Source organism: Bombina bombina, chromosome 3 (genome assembly GCF_027579735.1).
Source record: "Bombina bombina isolate aBomBom1 chromosome 3, aBomBom1.pri, whole genome shotgun sequence".
Classification (NCBI taxonomy): Eukaryota; Metazoa; Chordata; class Amphibia; order Anura; family Bombinatoridae; genus Bombina; species Bombina bombina.
Genome location: NC_069501.1, coordinates 346,986,950 through 347,001,836, shown reverse-complemented (window position 1 = coordinate 347,001,836; position 14,887 = coordinate 346,986,950). Strand labels below are relative to the sequence as shown.

General features: G+C 41.0%; 1 protein-coding gene across 3 annotated transcripts in view; it reads left to right on the top strand.

The window, feature by feature from the left end:
- Positions 1-14,887, top strand: part of GPR143 (G protein-coupled receptor 143) — a 111,760-nt gene that overhangs the window by 81,930 nt on the left and 14,943 nt on the right. For all 3 annotated transcript variants that reach the window (XM_053706455.1, XM_053706457.1, XM_053706456.1), the window contains exon 7: positions 11,769-11,886. In XM_053706455.1, the coding sequence (XP_053562430.1) occupies positions 11,769-11,886 (118 nt within the window). The remainder of the gene's footprint in view (positions 1-11,768; positions 11,887-14,887) is intronic.

The window sequence follows — 14,887 nt, the reverse complement described above, 5'->3', positions numbered from 1 at the left end:
TAAAGCTCTGAATACTTGGCTGAAATTATATATTGTAAAAAGAGAGGGGTGAATATTTCTCAGGCCCCTCTGGAAGGAGGTTTGGTCAAAAGCAATTTGATATAAAAAGAATAGGTATAAAACTTTGATTTTAACAATACAAGTTGTTAATTTTACATGGGAGCCTGTGTACCTACCAACAGTGTGAGTGACCATCTTTTCTTGCCAATCTCACTGTCACAGATACCAGACAGCCAAGGCTACCCCCACCCCCCTACTACATGGATCACTTCCTGTTACATTAGATTTGGCCATTTTATGGCTTACAGGATCTCCCAGATGCGTGCTATGGGTTGTGTTACTGTGTACACTTGGTCATGTGATCTATGACCAGGAAAATAACTCCTAGGCTGGCCGGGCTCCTGGAACTCCCAGTCGGCCACCTCACAATGGACACCCCCCTAATCCCTCTCAGGCTGGCCGGGCTCTTTGAACTTCCAGTCGGCCACAGAACAGCAGGACACCTGCTAAATTTACCCCTGGTCACTCTAGCGGCCCTTTGCTCCAGAGCTCCACTCTTTTGGGGATTGGTAGCCCCTAAGGAGGACAAGAGGTGGGGGAATTACCAGAGGGAAGCTCCTTTTGGGAACCGGGGGTTTTGGACACCCCTACCCCCCTAACTTCAACGGACTGTATCTCCAGTCCCCAGTAACGAATCACAACGCTTTTTGGACTGTGGCATCTAGGGATGGAGAGCTTTCAAATGACACCCTGGAAGTGCCATCCCCCAGGATCACCCCGAAACTGCCAACCCTGGGTCCTGGGATTCTGTGGGACTGGGACTGCTATGGAGGCGCCGGTCTATCTGGAGGGGTGGGAATGGCGGAAAAATTATGGGATTGTCCAGTGTCTTATCAAGATGAGCTGTGTGTATAAAAGGAGTGTGTGTTTCCCAATAAAATCAGTTCCTGTTTCACCTGAATGCTAGTATGTCTAGTTATTAGGGTGGGCTCCTGATAAAATTCCTTTCCTGGGCTACATAGCAGTCTGTTCCAGGCAGAGGAATGACCCTCTGGCAGAGCTACCTAGTCTGGGTAGCCAGAGTCTGCCACAGGATGGGGCCCTGAATACTGGGGCTGTCGGGCATCAGGGGTGGCTACAGGCTGTGGTCACTTGCCAGCTACATAGCTGCAGTCGACAGGGGGGAAGCAGGACCCGTTTGGTGGAGCTACCCAGTCAGGGTAGCCGGGGTATCTGTCACATTGGCTGGCAGCGGTGGGATCTGCTTCTTTCACACAGTTTCTGCTGACAGAGGAGACGTGCCACAGTAGCCGGTAACTATGGGAACCAAGCTCCTAAGGAAAGTACAGGAGGCCCAGCTGGATGGTCCTAGTTCGTATTGGGACCTGCTGGCACAAAGGGACCTTGTCCGCTCGCGACTCTGGAGAAGGCTCTTAAACAAGAGCAGGGCTATTGAGTAACAACCCTCCCCCTGATGACGAAGATTACTGGCTCCAGTGGAAGTTACGAGTACCTTGCCTGGGAGGACAGCCCAGGGAGGAATGGCTGTCTGAATTGGATGGACTGGTCCAGGATGAGATGGTGCTGGATGACAGCTACAGGACCCTCCGATGGTATGCTATGCAATTGTGGCCATGGCTGGGTGATGGCGTCCCCACAGAGGGCTTTGGCTATGGCGGCCCTGGATTACTATTTGAACTAATGGCAGAGGACCCAGATTTTGGGAGTCAGGCAGAGTGGAGACTTAAGGACATTTGTGAGTACCGAGGGAGCCTGCTGAGTCTCTCACGGGTACCCTGGCTGCAAGCCGATTTGGATTATATATGTGGCCAGGAATTGGAGATGGAACAGAGATACAAAAGACTGCTAGATTGCATTAAACAGCATGCCACAGAGCCTGCAGGGAGCTATGATACAGCAGTTTGGGAATCATGGAGGTTGGCCTCCGAGGAGTGGCACCTGAGCATAAGTGTTGACGAGCTGCTAGATACAGATCAGCAGCCTGGCCCTGAGCTTATGGATTTGGACAAGGGAGCCACCCAAGCAGAAGCACTGGTAATAGGGCAGAGAGCCGCCGGCCTCTGCTCAGACCCTGAAGCAGCTCTGGGAAACCAGGGAGAGGAGGTTGTCGTTCTCCCTCTCCTTAAACAGAACCCCTTCCTGGAAGAGGAGACAGTCAGTCTCTATCCCCAGCGGCAGAGCCAGGTACAGGGAGAGGAGACAGTTGGTCTCTCTCCCCAGTGGCAGAGCCATCCCCTGGGAGCGGAGGTAGTCGTCCTCCCTCCCCATGAGCAGCACCCCTTACTCGGAGACAAGAGAGTCGGTCTCTCTCCCGAGCAGCAGAGCCAGGAGCAGGGAGAGGAGACAGTCGGTCTCACTCCCCAGTGGTAGAGCCATCCCCTGGAAGCAGAGGTAGACGTCCTCCCTCCCCTTACGCAGAACCCCTTCCTGGGAGAGGAGACAGTCGGTCTCTCTCCCCAGTGGCAGAGCCATCCCCTGGGAGCGGAAGCAGTCGACCTCCCTCCCCTTACACAGAACCCCTTGCGGGGAGAAACGTATATCAATATCTCTTCCCAGCGGCAGAACCCCTTCCTGGGAGAGGAGACAGTCGGTCTCTCTCCCCAGCGGCGTCGTCCTCCCTCTCCTTACACAGAACCCCTTGCAGGGAGAGACGGATATTGATATCTCTCCCCAGCAGCAGAAACCCTTCCTGGGAGAGGAGACGGTTGGTCTCTCTCCCCAGTGGCAGAACCCCATGCAGGGAGAGGAGACAGGCTGTCTCTCTCCCCAGTGGCAAAATCCCTTTCTGGGAGAGGAGACAGTTTGTCTCTCTCCCCAGTGGCAGAACCCCTTGCAGGGAGAGATGGATGCTGTTATCTCTCCCCAGAGGCAGAACCAGTTGCAGGTAGTGGAGACAGCCGGTCTCCATTCCCAGCAGCAGCACCCCTTCCAGGTAGCAGAGACCGCTGGTCTTCATCCTCAACAGCAGCACTCCTTCCAGGGAGTGGAGACAGATGGTCTCCCTCACCAGCGACAGCACAGTTTCTCAGGGAGTGGAGGTAGCCAGCCTCACTCCCCAGCAGCAGATCCCCTTCCCAGGAGGAGAGACAGCCCGTCTCTCTTCCTAGTAGCTGGGCACGATCTCTACCCTTTTTCCGCCCAGGAGGATTTCTCACACGGGGCAGGCGTTGCATTGGGCAAGGAGGTTATAAGCTCATGCAGTTGGTGCCACACGTTTGGGCACCTGAGGTTTGCCTGCCCCACCAAGTAGCAACCTCACCCTATGGTCTGTGGTGGGAATACAGCCGGGAAACCAGCACTGGCTTTATTTGTGGGTCAGCCGGTACTCAACAGAGTGTCACAGAGGGAGGCAATGTGGCCATGGAACCTAAAGACACTAGAATTTGTGGGAGAGCAACTGCTTGGGAGCCGGCCTTGGCAAACTTGTTTGGGACTTTGCATCGTGTGACTATCCTTGCGCCCAGGGTGCAGGGTATAAATGCCAGCAGGAACCCCTCAGGATGCCCTAAGCTCAGGAGAGATGGGATAACCTCTCCCAGCAACCGAGAAGTAAAGGGCCACCATCGGACAGCCCCAGGCTGACCCGTTAAGGATCTAGCCGGGTCTGTTGAACTGGAGGGCGAGAGATGTCATGGATACCAGAAAGCCAAGGCTACCCCCACCCCCCTACTACATGGATCACTCCCTGTTACATTAGATTTCATGGCTTTTGGGATCTCCCAGATGCGTGCTATGTGTTGTGTTGCTGTGTACACTTGGTCATGGAAGAGCTGATCTATGACCAGGAAAAACCGTCCTAGGCTGGCCGGGCTCATGGAACTCATGCTCCAAAACGCCGCTCTTTTGGGGATTGGTAACCCCTAAGGAGGACAAGAGGTGGGGGAATTACCGGAGGGGAGCTCCTTTGGGAACCGGGGGTTTTGGACACCCCTACCCCCATAACTTCAATGGACTGTATCTCCAGTCCCCAGTAATGAATCATGCTGCTTTTTGGACTGTGTCATCAGGGGACAGAGAGCGTTCAAGTGCCGCCACCCCTGGGTCCTATGATTCTGTGGGACTGGGGCTGCTATGGAGGTGCCGGTCTGTCTGGAGGGGTGGGAATGGCGGGAAAATTGTGGGATTGTCCAGTGCCTTATCAAGATGAGCTGTGTGTATAAAAGGAGTGTGTGTTTCCCAATAAAATCAGTTCTTGTTTCACCTGAATGCTAGTATGTCCAGTTATTGGGGTGGGCTCCTGCTAAAATCACTTTCCTGGGCTACATAGCATCCTGTTCCAGGCAGAGGAAGGACCCTCTGGCAGAGCTACCTAGTCTGGGTAGCCGGAGTCTGCCACAGGGTGGGGCCCTGAATACTGGGGCTGTCGGGCATCAGGGGTGGCTACAGGCTGTAGTCACTTGCCAGCTATATAGCTGCAGTCATCAGGGGGGGAAGCAGGACCCGTTTGGCGGAGCTACCCAGTTGGGGTAGCCGGGGTATCCGTCACACTCCCTGGCGCAGACATCTAAGCTAGTAAAGTATTAAGTTCTGTTATTTCTCCTTTTTTATTTTGCTTGTGTTTAATTCTATTTGTTAACATCTTTTTATTAATAACTTGCTGTGACTTGATTTTTGCTCATAATACATATTAATTTATTAAGTTTTTGCCTTTGTCTAATATTTGAACCACGTTGCTGAAAGAGACTGGTAGTATTAATACTGTGTTTTTTTAAGATAGTTTTTTGCTTAATTGTATTCTGGGATTTAATGTGTAAGTCTGGGGATTCCTTAAAGGAACAGTTTACTCAAAAATGTTCTCCCCTTTAATTTGTTCCCAATGATCCACTTTACCTGCTGGAATGTATTAAATTGTTTACAAGTAGATCCTTTACCCTTATATTGGCATTTGAAATAATTGATTTAGCATGTGGTATCCCTACCTATTCTGAAAAAATGTTGTGGCCGCAGATCCCAGCTATAGATAAGCTTTGTAAACACAGCCAGCAGAAGAAATTATACTCCCAGTGGGATATAACAGAGATAAGGTAATAAAATGTTGATTTTCCATTGTTCTCTCCAAGTACTGGTGATTGTTTTATGGACAGATATAAGATAAAAAACATGTTTATGTACACAATGTGATACAGTAATGAGATCTGATTATACCTACAAGCTCAACCCATTTTATTAGGTTGTGGCTTCAAAACACAAAATCAGAGCTTTAATTTACACAAATAAATCTTAAAAAGCTAATTTTCATACATTTTTTTACTCCGCAGTTGGTAAAAAAAGCAATTGTAAACACATTAAGGGACAACTATTTTACAGTATACTGTCCCTTTAAGATCTCACATATAATAAAGCTTAAGTGGTGGCAGCTTAGAGATAGTTTAGTATGGGTGGCATTAAAGGGGAGTTTTGCACATTTTTTTTGATGTCTAGAACAGAATAGAAAGTGTTGTTAACCATTGCACCCACTGAACTAAGTCACAGGCTTGCCTGGAGTGGCTAGACTGTGACAGATTGGTTAAGGTAAAAAGGGACTGTTAACCCTTTCTGTGCCAAACAAGTGACTGGTGCAGGGTTGATTAACCATGGTCATTACACAAATATACAAAGGAATATTCGTTCTAACATTCGATTTAGCCACATTCGCCTATCCCTAGTAGTTGTTTTGAATGTCAAGACTGAGGCTTTGTAAGTTTTAGGGTGGCATAGTATGGTAGGTGCCGCAATATCATCAGCAGTTCTTAGTGTATGGAGCAGACGAGGTGGAAACATTTGATAAAAAGGGCTGAAGAATTAGGTCTAGGGAAAATGCTTTGGTGGATGATTAGAGGATAAGGGATTTTGGGAGATCAAGAATGCTGTTGAAGTTTGTTGATATCATGGGTGTCCAGAGGGGGGGCATAAGGGGGCAATTGCCTCCCCCCAAAAAAAAATCCCCCCCCCCACACCTGAAGTAAAACTGCAGGAACAAAAAAAGACAATAGAATGTATATTTTTATGTCTTTTAATTCTTTCATTGTAGTTCAGTGTTAGAGGAAGAAGCACAGTATTCTGGGAGTTGCAAAGCATTCTGGAATTTTTAGTTCAATCTCTGTATTGTGTAACTGCAGTTCTTGGACTCCAATTCCCAGCATGCATTATTTCCCTCCCTCTCTTGAACTGGTGATCCTATGAAGGAACATAAGTGTTCATGTGTGAAAAAAACAAGCCTCTCATAAGCAGCCAGTACTGGGGAAAGTCAGATAAGTTCTGTTACAGCTGCACAAAATGTGTAGTTTTTTTTTCCCCTCCGTGCACCCTTGTGGCACTGTATATTTTTTACTAGTTACACAATCAGGAGCAGCAGGATTTAGCAATGCGATTGACACCAATGATCAAGCAAAGTATTGCTAAATCCTGCTGCTACCACCTGTATAACTGCTAACAATCTGTGTATACAAAGTAGTAGAAGAATGGCAGGCAGATTGCTAGGTCTGTGTGTGCATTATAATTTAAAGGGATATTAAACACTAAATAAATGCTAGAATGATGCATTCAAATAAAGATTAGTCTGAGTATAACATGTAGATGTATTTTTTTAAGTTTCATTAGTTAAAATAAGTGTAAAGTTTTATTGTTAATGAAACAATGGGAGCTGTCATGTTGTAACTTAGGTTACCTTCTCTGCAATGGGACAATTATAAATAAGTCACTAGAGTGTTCAGCCAATAGCTGTGTGTTATATAACAGTGTTCTGCACTTCCATTTCTAACAGAAACTGAAAAGCTCAAAATGTCAGAATAGAATTACAGAAAAAGGGGACAAAATAAATAATAATAAATAATACAAATATAATGAATATCTGGCCTGTTAAGGCTCCTGAGGACTGTAGAACACTGATCTAAATCATGAATGTCTGTCTAATTATGACTTTACTGTCCCTTTAAATAGACAACAAGTGGCAGGCAGTATAGTACAAAGGCGTTCTCCAGGACCCTTTTTTAAGATCTTACTTGCACCATGGTGCATATGGTGCTGAGTATAAAATGATAGGCAAACAGGTTAATATGTCTGTATGTGGCTTACATGATTCTTTATATATATATATATATATATATATATATATATATATATATATATATATATGTATATATATGTATATTTATTATGAAGGTAAATCATTCAAATATTGTCAAAACGTAGCTCCAAGCCAACCTCCCAATGTTTCCTGCTGAACAAATTCCCTGTTTGTGTGATTGATTGTGTGTCAGTATGTGTGAGTGACAGTGTGTGTGTCAGTATGTATGTTTCATTGCGTGTCAGGATGTGTGAGTGACAGTGTGTATGTGTAAGTGTATCAAGGTGCTAATGTATCTGTGTTTGTTAGTCTGAATGTGTCTGTGTCGATGTATCTAAGTGCATAAAAGAAGTTTATGAAAGTGTATTAAAGTTTAGCATGTGGTAACTTCAAAATGTATAGTGTAAACTACGACTAGTATTCTAGGGTTATTTTCAACCCTTGATTTATTTATATATATATTAGGGTTTACGTATTCGTTATCATTCAATTCTATAGCTTATTTAGATTTACATCTTTATATAGATGAAGGATCTAACATCATTTCCACAATTCACAGGAAGACCCTAGCACGTAATACCATACTTAGAGCTGACTCTTGCCATGTTAGACACACTATCAGGGGCATCCCCAAAGGCCAATACATTAGGGCGCGCAGAAACTGTTCCAAAATTTAACAGTACAGAATACAGGCAGATGCCATCACCCAGAGACTCCTAGAGAGGGGTTATAATAAGAAGTCACTCATACAAACAGCCAATCAAGTGAGCAAAATAGAGAGGCAGACTCTGTTCTCAAGCTACACTAGTAGAAATACCACTAACACCACAAAGAAACATGCATTTACTGATGAAATTGTCTTTTCCACCCAATACAGCAGACAATTTGATGAGGTCTGCAAAATAGTACTCAAATACCTTCCCATTCTTCAGAGTGACGCCAAACTACAACACATAACCAAACAACAAATTAAATGTGTAGCCAAGAAGGCCCCCACAGTGGGGGATAGGGTTAGGAAACATTTCACCAACAAACCTACACCTGGGACACACTGGCTCAGCCTCAGTAAAGGTTTCTTTAAATGTGGCCATACCTGCAAGAGTTGCAATTACACTCAGAAAACAGATCACTTCACCTCTTCCAGCACGGGCAAAACATTCTCTATCAAACAAAGAATAGACTGTACTACCCGTTTTGTAGTATACCTAATTACATGTCGGCAGTGCTACCTACAATACGTAGGCCTCACCACACGACCACTCAAGGACCGCATCAGACAACACTTATTATCCTTAGAAGATGAAATCCCTAGAACCCCTGTAGCTAAACATTTCCGGCCTCACGGCAATCATATTAAACATCTTTTTACATTTGTAGGCATCGAACATATCCACAATGACATCAGAGGAGGGGATAGGGTTGGGAAACTCCAGAAGAAAGAGGCATACTGGATATTTACCCTTCACACCAAATCTCCCCATGGCATCAATATGAGACATGACCTTGACCTATTCATTGATTAGGTTTGATATATGCCCTATCAGCAGGGGACCTTTCTGCCCCTTTCTTAATTTTTTCCCCCCTTCATTTCCCCTCATTATCTCCCCTCCTCCCCCCCTGTCCTAACACTCAACTCCAGGCCCAGGAATGTCTGTCCCTAGGTTTCTGTTTTATTTAGACAACTTAATTTTTAGTGTTCCCTTTTCTCTCACTGGTTTGTAACTCATACCTTACATTCAGACCATTCTCTTTTAATGGCCATTGCCGATTCCAGAATTGCATATCGCTCTAACTTAGCATTTAGTATCCTTTTTCTGATCTGACCTCCGCACTCCCTACCCGGGTACCCGTGTCACCTGCATTAAGCTTACATAGAGCGGGCAATTAATGTCCAATAGGTACAGTTTTTTCCCCCTTGGTCCTGACACAAAAACTAGGTATCCACTCTATATACTGTGTTAACTTGTCCGGCCACTAGGGGCACATAGAATCAACAATCCTATTGGCCTTACCCAAGCACCCTGCTTAATTCCCTACCTATGTAGCAAAGATATGGCCATATATTACTATTAATTATCATTATTACTATTATCCCCCCTTTTTTTTACATTTTTTTTACATTTTTTTTTTTTTACATTTATTTTTACATTCATTTTTATTTTAATATGCCTTATCTAACCAATATCTCTTTCTTCACTAGCAAGATACCTTTTTGGTAGATATATATTGTTTTAATTTAGCAATTTTAGATTTTTCTTTAATGTACCCTCTTTTTCTTTATCCCCAAGTGTGATCTTGCGACTTTCAGGAATAATGCCCTTCCTAATCTATTAGTCCATTCAAAACTTAGTTTCATAATTTGTAATGAGAGTTTTATGGTACAGCAAACATTACAAGTGTCCCTGCTACCAATACAGGAATCCAATGCTATGGAGATAATCAACTTATAAAATTTAAGAATAACGTACCATTGATTCCCTGTGATCTCTGGGCCAAATTAATTTAAAGATATTTCAGACAAAGACTTTAGTAGCATGAAGACAAATATCACGAGGTGTAAAGAAAAGAAAGGAAATGAATAAAAGAATAAAAAACAAAACAAACAAATAAAAACATACATTAATACAAGACAAAAAAATAAAAATAAAAAAAATATAAAAAAGTAGTAATAGTAACCCCAATGCACGCCTAGGATGTGTGCTTTTAACACAATTATGGAATCCAGGGGTGGAGAGTATCCCCCCTTGGACCCTCTCCGCCCCTGGTTTCCAGTCTTTTAGTCTGAATGTAGTGAACATTGTGCCAATAGTTCATCCTAATTAATTCACCACCACTTGATTTTAACATCACTTTTAAATTACCTCCCATGTTTCCTTTCACTTTGCACTAAAAAATACTTTTTTCCTGATTTAACGAACAGATTTTAGAAAGTTATTCACTGATGTCACTTACCTATTCATTTATACACTCACTTGAGATAGTACACGTTTACACCCAGTTTTAGTATATTATTACAGGGATCAGTGCTGGGATTAGTGCTGCCCACTTTTGTGAATTTTGTTCTATTGGCCGATACTCTCTATATAAACCTTCCACAGGTAACACTACTAGATCTCTGATGAAGCGCATGTGAGCATGCGCGAAACGCGTCAGATCTAGCACCCCTTGCACACCTGTGTTAGTGCTACTCACCTTTGTATATCAAATAAAGTCACCTGGCTTCAAGTTCCTGAGTCCTCGCCTTTCTTCTTGTATCATATATATATATATATATATATATATATATATATATATATATATATATATATATATATATAAAATTAACTTTTTTGCCCCCCCTGGAAAAATTTCTACGGACGCCCATGTTTGATATATGATTATAATTTTTTGTAGGGTATGATAGTTTAGTGTTTCTAAATTTGAATTCAGTATTTCTTACTGTTCAGTATAACTAAACCTGTGGAATGAAAGAATTGTCAAATAAGATATTAAAAATGTAGCTTAATAAATGTCACTGTCTTTAAGAGGCATTCACACAACCTATTCACCATCCCATGTACTCTACCTTGTAGTAATAATTGATCCAATTCTCTTTCTTCTTCATACACACATTCACTCTCTCACCATTACTTTTCCAATTGCAAAATATTACCGCATCTTGCATTTTATACAACTAAAATTCCAGCTTTATTTATTAAAGGGATATGAAACCCAAATTTTTTATTTCACGATTCAGATAGATCATGCCATTTTAAGCAACTTTCTAATTTACACCTATTATCAAATTTTCTTCATTATCCTGGTATCTTTATTTGAAAAAGCAGGAATGTAAGCTTAGGAGCCAGCCCATATTTGGTTCAGCACCTTTGGTAGCACTTGCTGATTGGTGGCTACATATAGCCACCTATCAGCAAGTGCTACCCAGGTTCTGAACAAAAAATGGACCAGCTACTTTTATGATTCAGGCAAAACATGCAATTGTAAACAACTTTTCAATTTACCTTCATTATCAGTTTTTGCTCAGTTTCTTTATATGCACACATTTTGAGGCATCAGCTCCTACCAAGCAAGAGTTCATTGTGTATATGAATATGAGTCTGTTATTGGCTGATGGCTCTCACATGATACAATGGCAGGGAAATGAAAACAATCTTAGACATTTCTGAGAACAAAAATCTACTGATAATTCCAAATTCAGAGAGGTACTAAAATGTTAATGTTCCATTGTTCTCTCTATTTATTGGTGTATGAGTAAACAGTGATACATAAGATAAGAAAGGCAGTATGTAAATAACTAGACAGATAAGCTAACTATGTCTGCTTTCAATACAAGCTCAGCCCATTTCAATGGGGTTTCACTTAGCAGTAACAGCTATTTAATATATAAAAATACACCTAAAGGAGTAATTTCACATACGTTTTAAACTCTGCAGTGAATCACTGGAAACAAATTTTACACTAGACGTTTTCTTTAATTGAGTGCAGCTAATAGAATAACTATTTCTTTCTGGTTTAATACATTACTATTTTACATAGATTGAAGAATAAAACAGTAAGTTCTCGTCTTATTTGTTATGTATAATGCATTTATATGTTGCTAAGAACATCCCTTTTGATCTATATCCATTTAGCAATTAAGCTTGTTAAACTAAAGTATGTGTCATTTAGGGTATCTAAGCCTTTTTTTTTTATCTCTTTTTAGTTGGATATCTAATATTATTAATGAGAGCCTGTTGTTCTATCTGGAGATGCAGCCAGACATGAACGGAGATCTGTTGAAAAATGTGAGGAATGTGGCATTCATCACATGGTTCATAATGGTGAGTCATGCATGACCTAATTTATATTTCATAATACTGTATAACCTTTTTTTATAACAGTATAGTGATCCTTCTGTGTTTTAAAAGTAATGAATTATGTTATGAATGAAATAAATTACAGCAGACGAAGATACTTTAAAGGGACACTGAATCCAAATATTTCTTTCATGATTCAGATAGAGCATGCAATTTTAAGCAACTTTCTAATTTTAATCCTATTATCATTTTTTCTTTATTCTCTTGCTATCTTTATTTGAAAAGCAAGAATGTAAGTTTAGAAGCCGGCCCTTTTTTGGTTCACAACCTGGGTTGTGCTTGCTAATTGGTGGCTAAATGATAACCAAGTGCTGTCCAGGGTCTGAACCAAAAATTGTCTGGCTCCTTAGCTTAGATTATTACAAACAACAAATACAGGCTATTGCAGATGTTATTGTAAATTACTGTATACAATGGGTAAGAACAGTACTTCCCTTTAGGTGGATTGCTGCCTTCTTACAGTCTTTCCCAAGGGACTGTTGAAATATGTAGAATTTGGATAGAGATGGCGCAGGTCCCCAGTTAATCTGCATCTGTAGACTGGAGGGATCCTACCGTGAGGAGCCGACTTCTGATGTATACTGCATTTTTTATACGTGGTTAACATTTACATACACCAGTGAAGTTTTTCTTATCTTCAGTGTTATCTGGGAAAACTGTTTTAAGAGGAATACAGGACTTGTGCCATCTCTATCCGAATTCCACAGCTTAGAGACCTTCATTTTCAAATAAAGATAGCAAGAAAATGAAGAAAAATTGATAATAGGAGTAAATTAGAAAGTTGCTTAAAATTGCATGTGCTCTCTATATCATGAAAGAAAAAATTTGGGTTTAGTGTCCCTTTAAGACAACAATAATAGTATACGCATGAATAATGCTTTTAGAAACACTGTTTTTTATTTATGGCATGTTAAAGAGTAGTTTAAAATACATTATTTTATTTATATTTAACTTTTATATTTGTACTAAACAACTTTATTTCTTCCTCCTCTTATTGATGTGTCTGAAGTTGTCTTAATTATCCAGTAAGCAAATAATCCCTATGAATCACATCTGCATAGATAGTCATTACTGTTAGTTTCTGTATCAGTTTAAACTCCTTTTACCTCATGTTTTCAGGTAGGCAGTATTTTTAACATGTATGATTGCTATTCTTTCATATGAGAACTTGGTTTATAAATAAATAACATATGCACCATGTGCAAATATTGTGTGGAGGGCCTCTGCTTTGTGGGGAAATGTAGGGCTGGCTCCAGAACTAGTGACGACCAATGTTCAGACCAGCACTCAATATTGCACTCAGTCGATATTATAAAAAAATATATTTATATATATATATATATATATATATATATATATATATATATATATATTCTCAATAGGGTGCAATGCCTACTGAATCATCATCTCTTGTACCCAAAACTAACTGTAGAATAAATATGAAGGAAGGCAACACCCCAAAGGTAGAAAAACCTTTAATGGCAGCTAAAACATGAGCAACGTTTCGGGGCACATGCCCCTTTCTCAAGTTAATACACTTATGTGAAAAACACACATTTATCCTAAACTCCATAAAACAGATGCCTAATAAGCTATCACCAGGGGGCCATATACTTCTATTACATAATCAACTTTATTCACATAAAATGTAACCCCCACATGTCTATATATAAATTGTAACACCCATTAAAAACAAAACAAAAGAAAAAAGATTAGCAGTTCTCTTACAGGTGCAGTCCTAATGTATAAACAGAGTAATATATCAGTGTAACAAAAAATCCTACAGTATTTAAATAAAAGGAAGCAAATTGAATTCCCTGTTCAGGCCTTTCCAAGATGTAGTATCCAATCTACAAATTCACTTAGCCTCATTATACAGCAGATCTTTTATTCTATTTCCTCCTCAAGTTTTGTTTGTAGCCTGAAATAAGATCACAAACCTCAGCTGGTTTGCCTAATGTCCAATTTGTAAAAAATGGGCAGGTACAGGTGAGTCAGCTGTGGCCTCATTTTGTATAGTGGATTTGCGTTGGTAAATATGGTCCTTTATCTTTTGAGTGGTCTCTCCTACATAAAGGAGTCCACATGTTCAGGCCTTTTGAAGACATAGTATCCAGTCTACAAATTCACTTAGCCTCATTGTACAACATATCTTTTATGCTATCTCCTCTCCTAGGTTTTTTTTCTAGCCTGATATATAATGATAAACCTCAGCTGGTTTTCTTGATGTCCCATTTGTAAAAAATGAGCAGGCATAGGCAACTCAGCTGTGGCCTGATTTTGTATAGTGGGTTTGTGTTGGCAAATGCAGTCCTTTTATCTTTTGAGTTGTCTCTCCTACATAAAAGTATCCATAGGGACACTTTAAAGCATACACCACAAATGTGGATTTGCAATTAAAGAACCCAGAAATCTAAAATTATTTCCTGTATAAAGGCGTGTCATTTCTCCACCCTAAATTACAATATTATTTTGTGTATAGCCTAATCAAGGGTATGTATCATTCTTAGCCTTGCCAAAAAATGAATTTCCACTATCATTATCGGTATTACTTTTCCGGTATGACGCTCTTGGTAATTGAGTAAATTCCTTAACCTCAGGGCATCCTTCCTGTAAAAGATACCAATACTTTTTAAAAAAAAATTAAAGTACTGACAAAATTAATTCTGTCAACTTTATGCCCCTGTGTCTTTTTCCAACATTGTTGAATTCATCTTGTACACATTGTAGTTATTGTTTATTATAACCTGACAAATTTGCTCATCATGTTATCAGATCTACCCTTCCTAATTTCAGGATCTGACACTTTCCTATTCACATGCATACGTTTGTGATTTAGGGGACACCCTAGGAGGATAAAAGCTTTGTCTATGTAACAGAATGTTCCAGTCTGTTGGTTTGACATATAAATCTGTGTGTAAAATACTCTTTATCTACCATTGTGTCCAAAAATTCTATATGATGG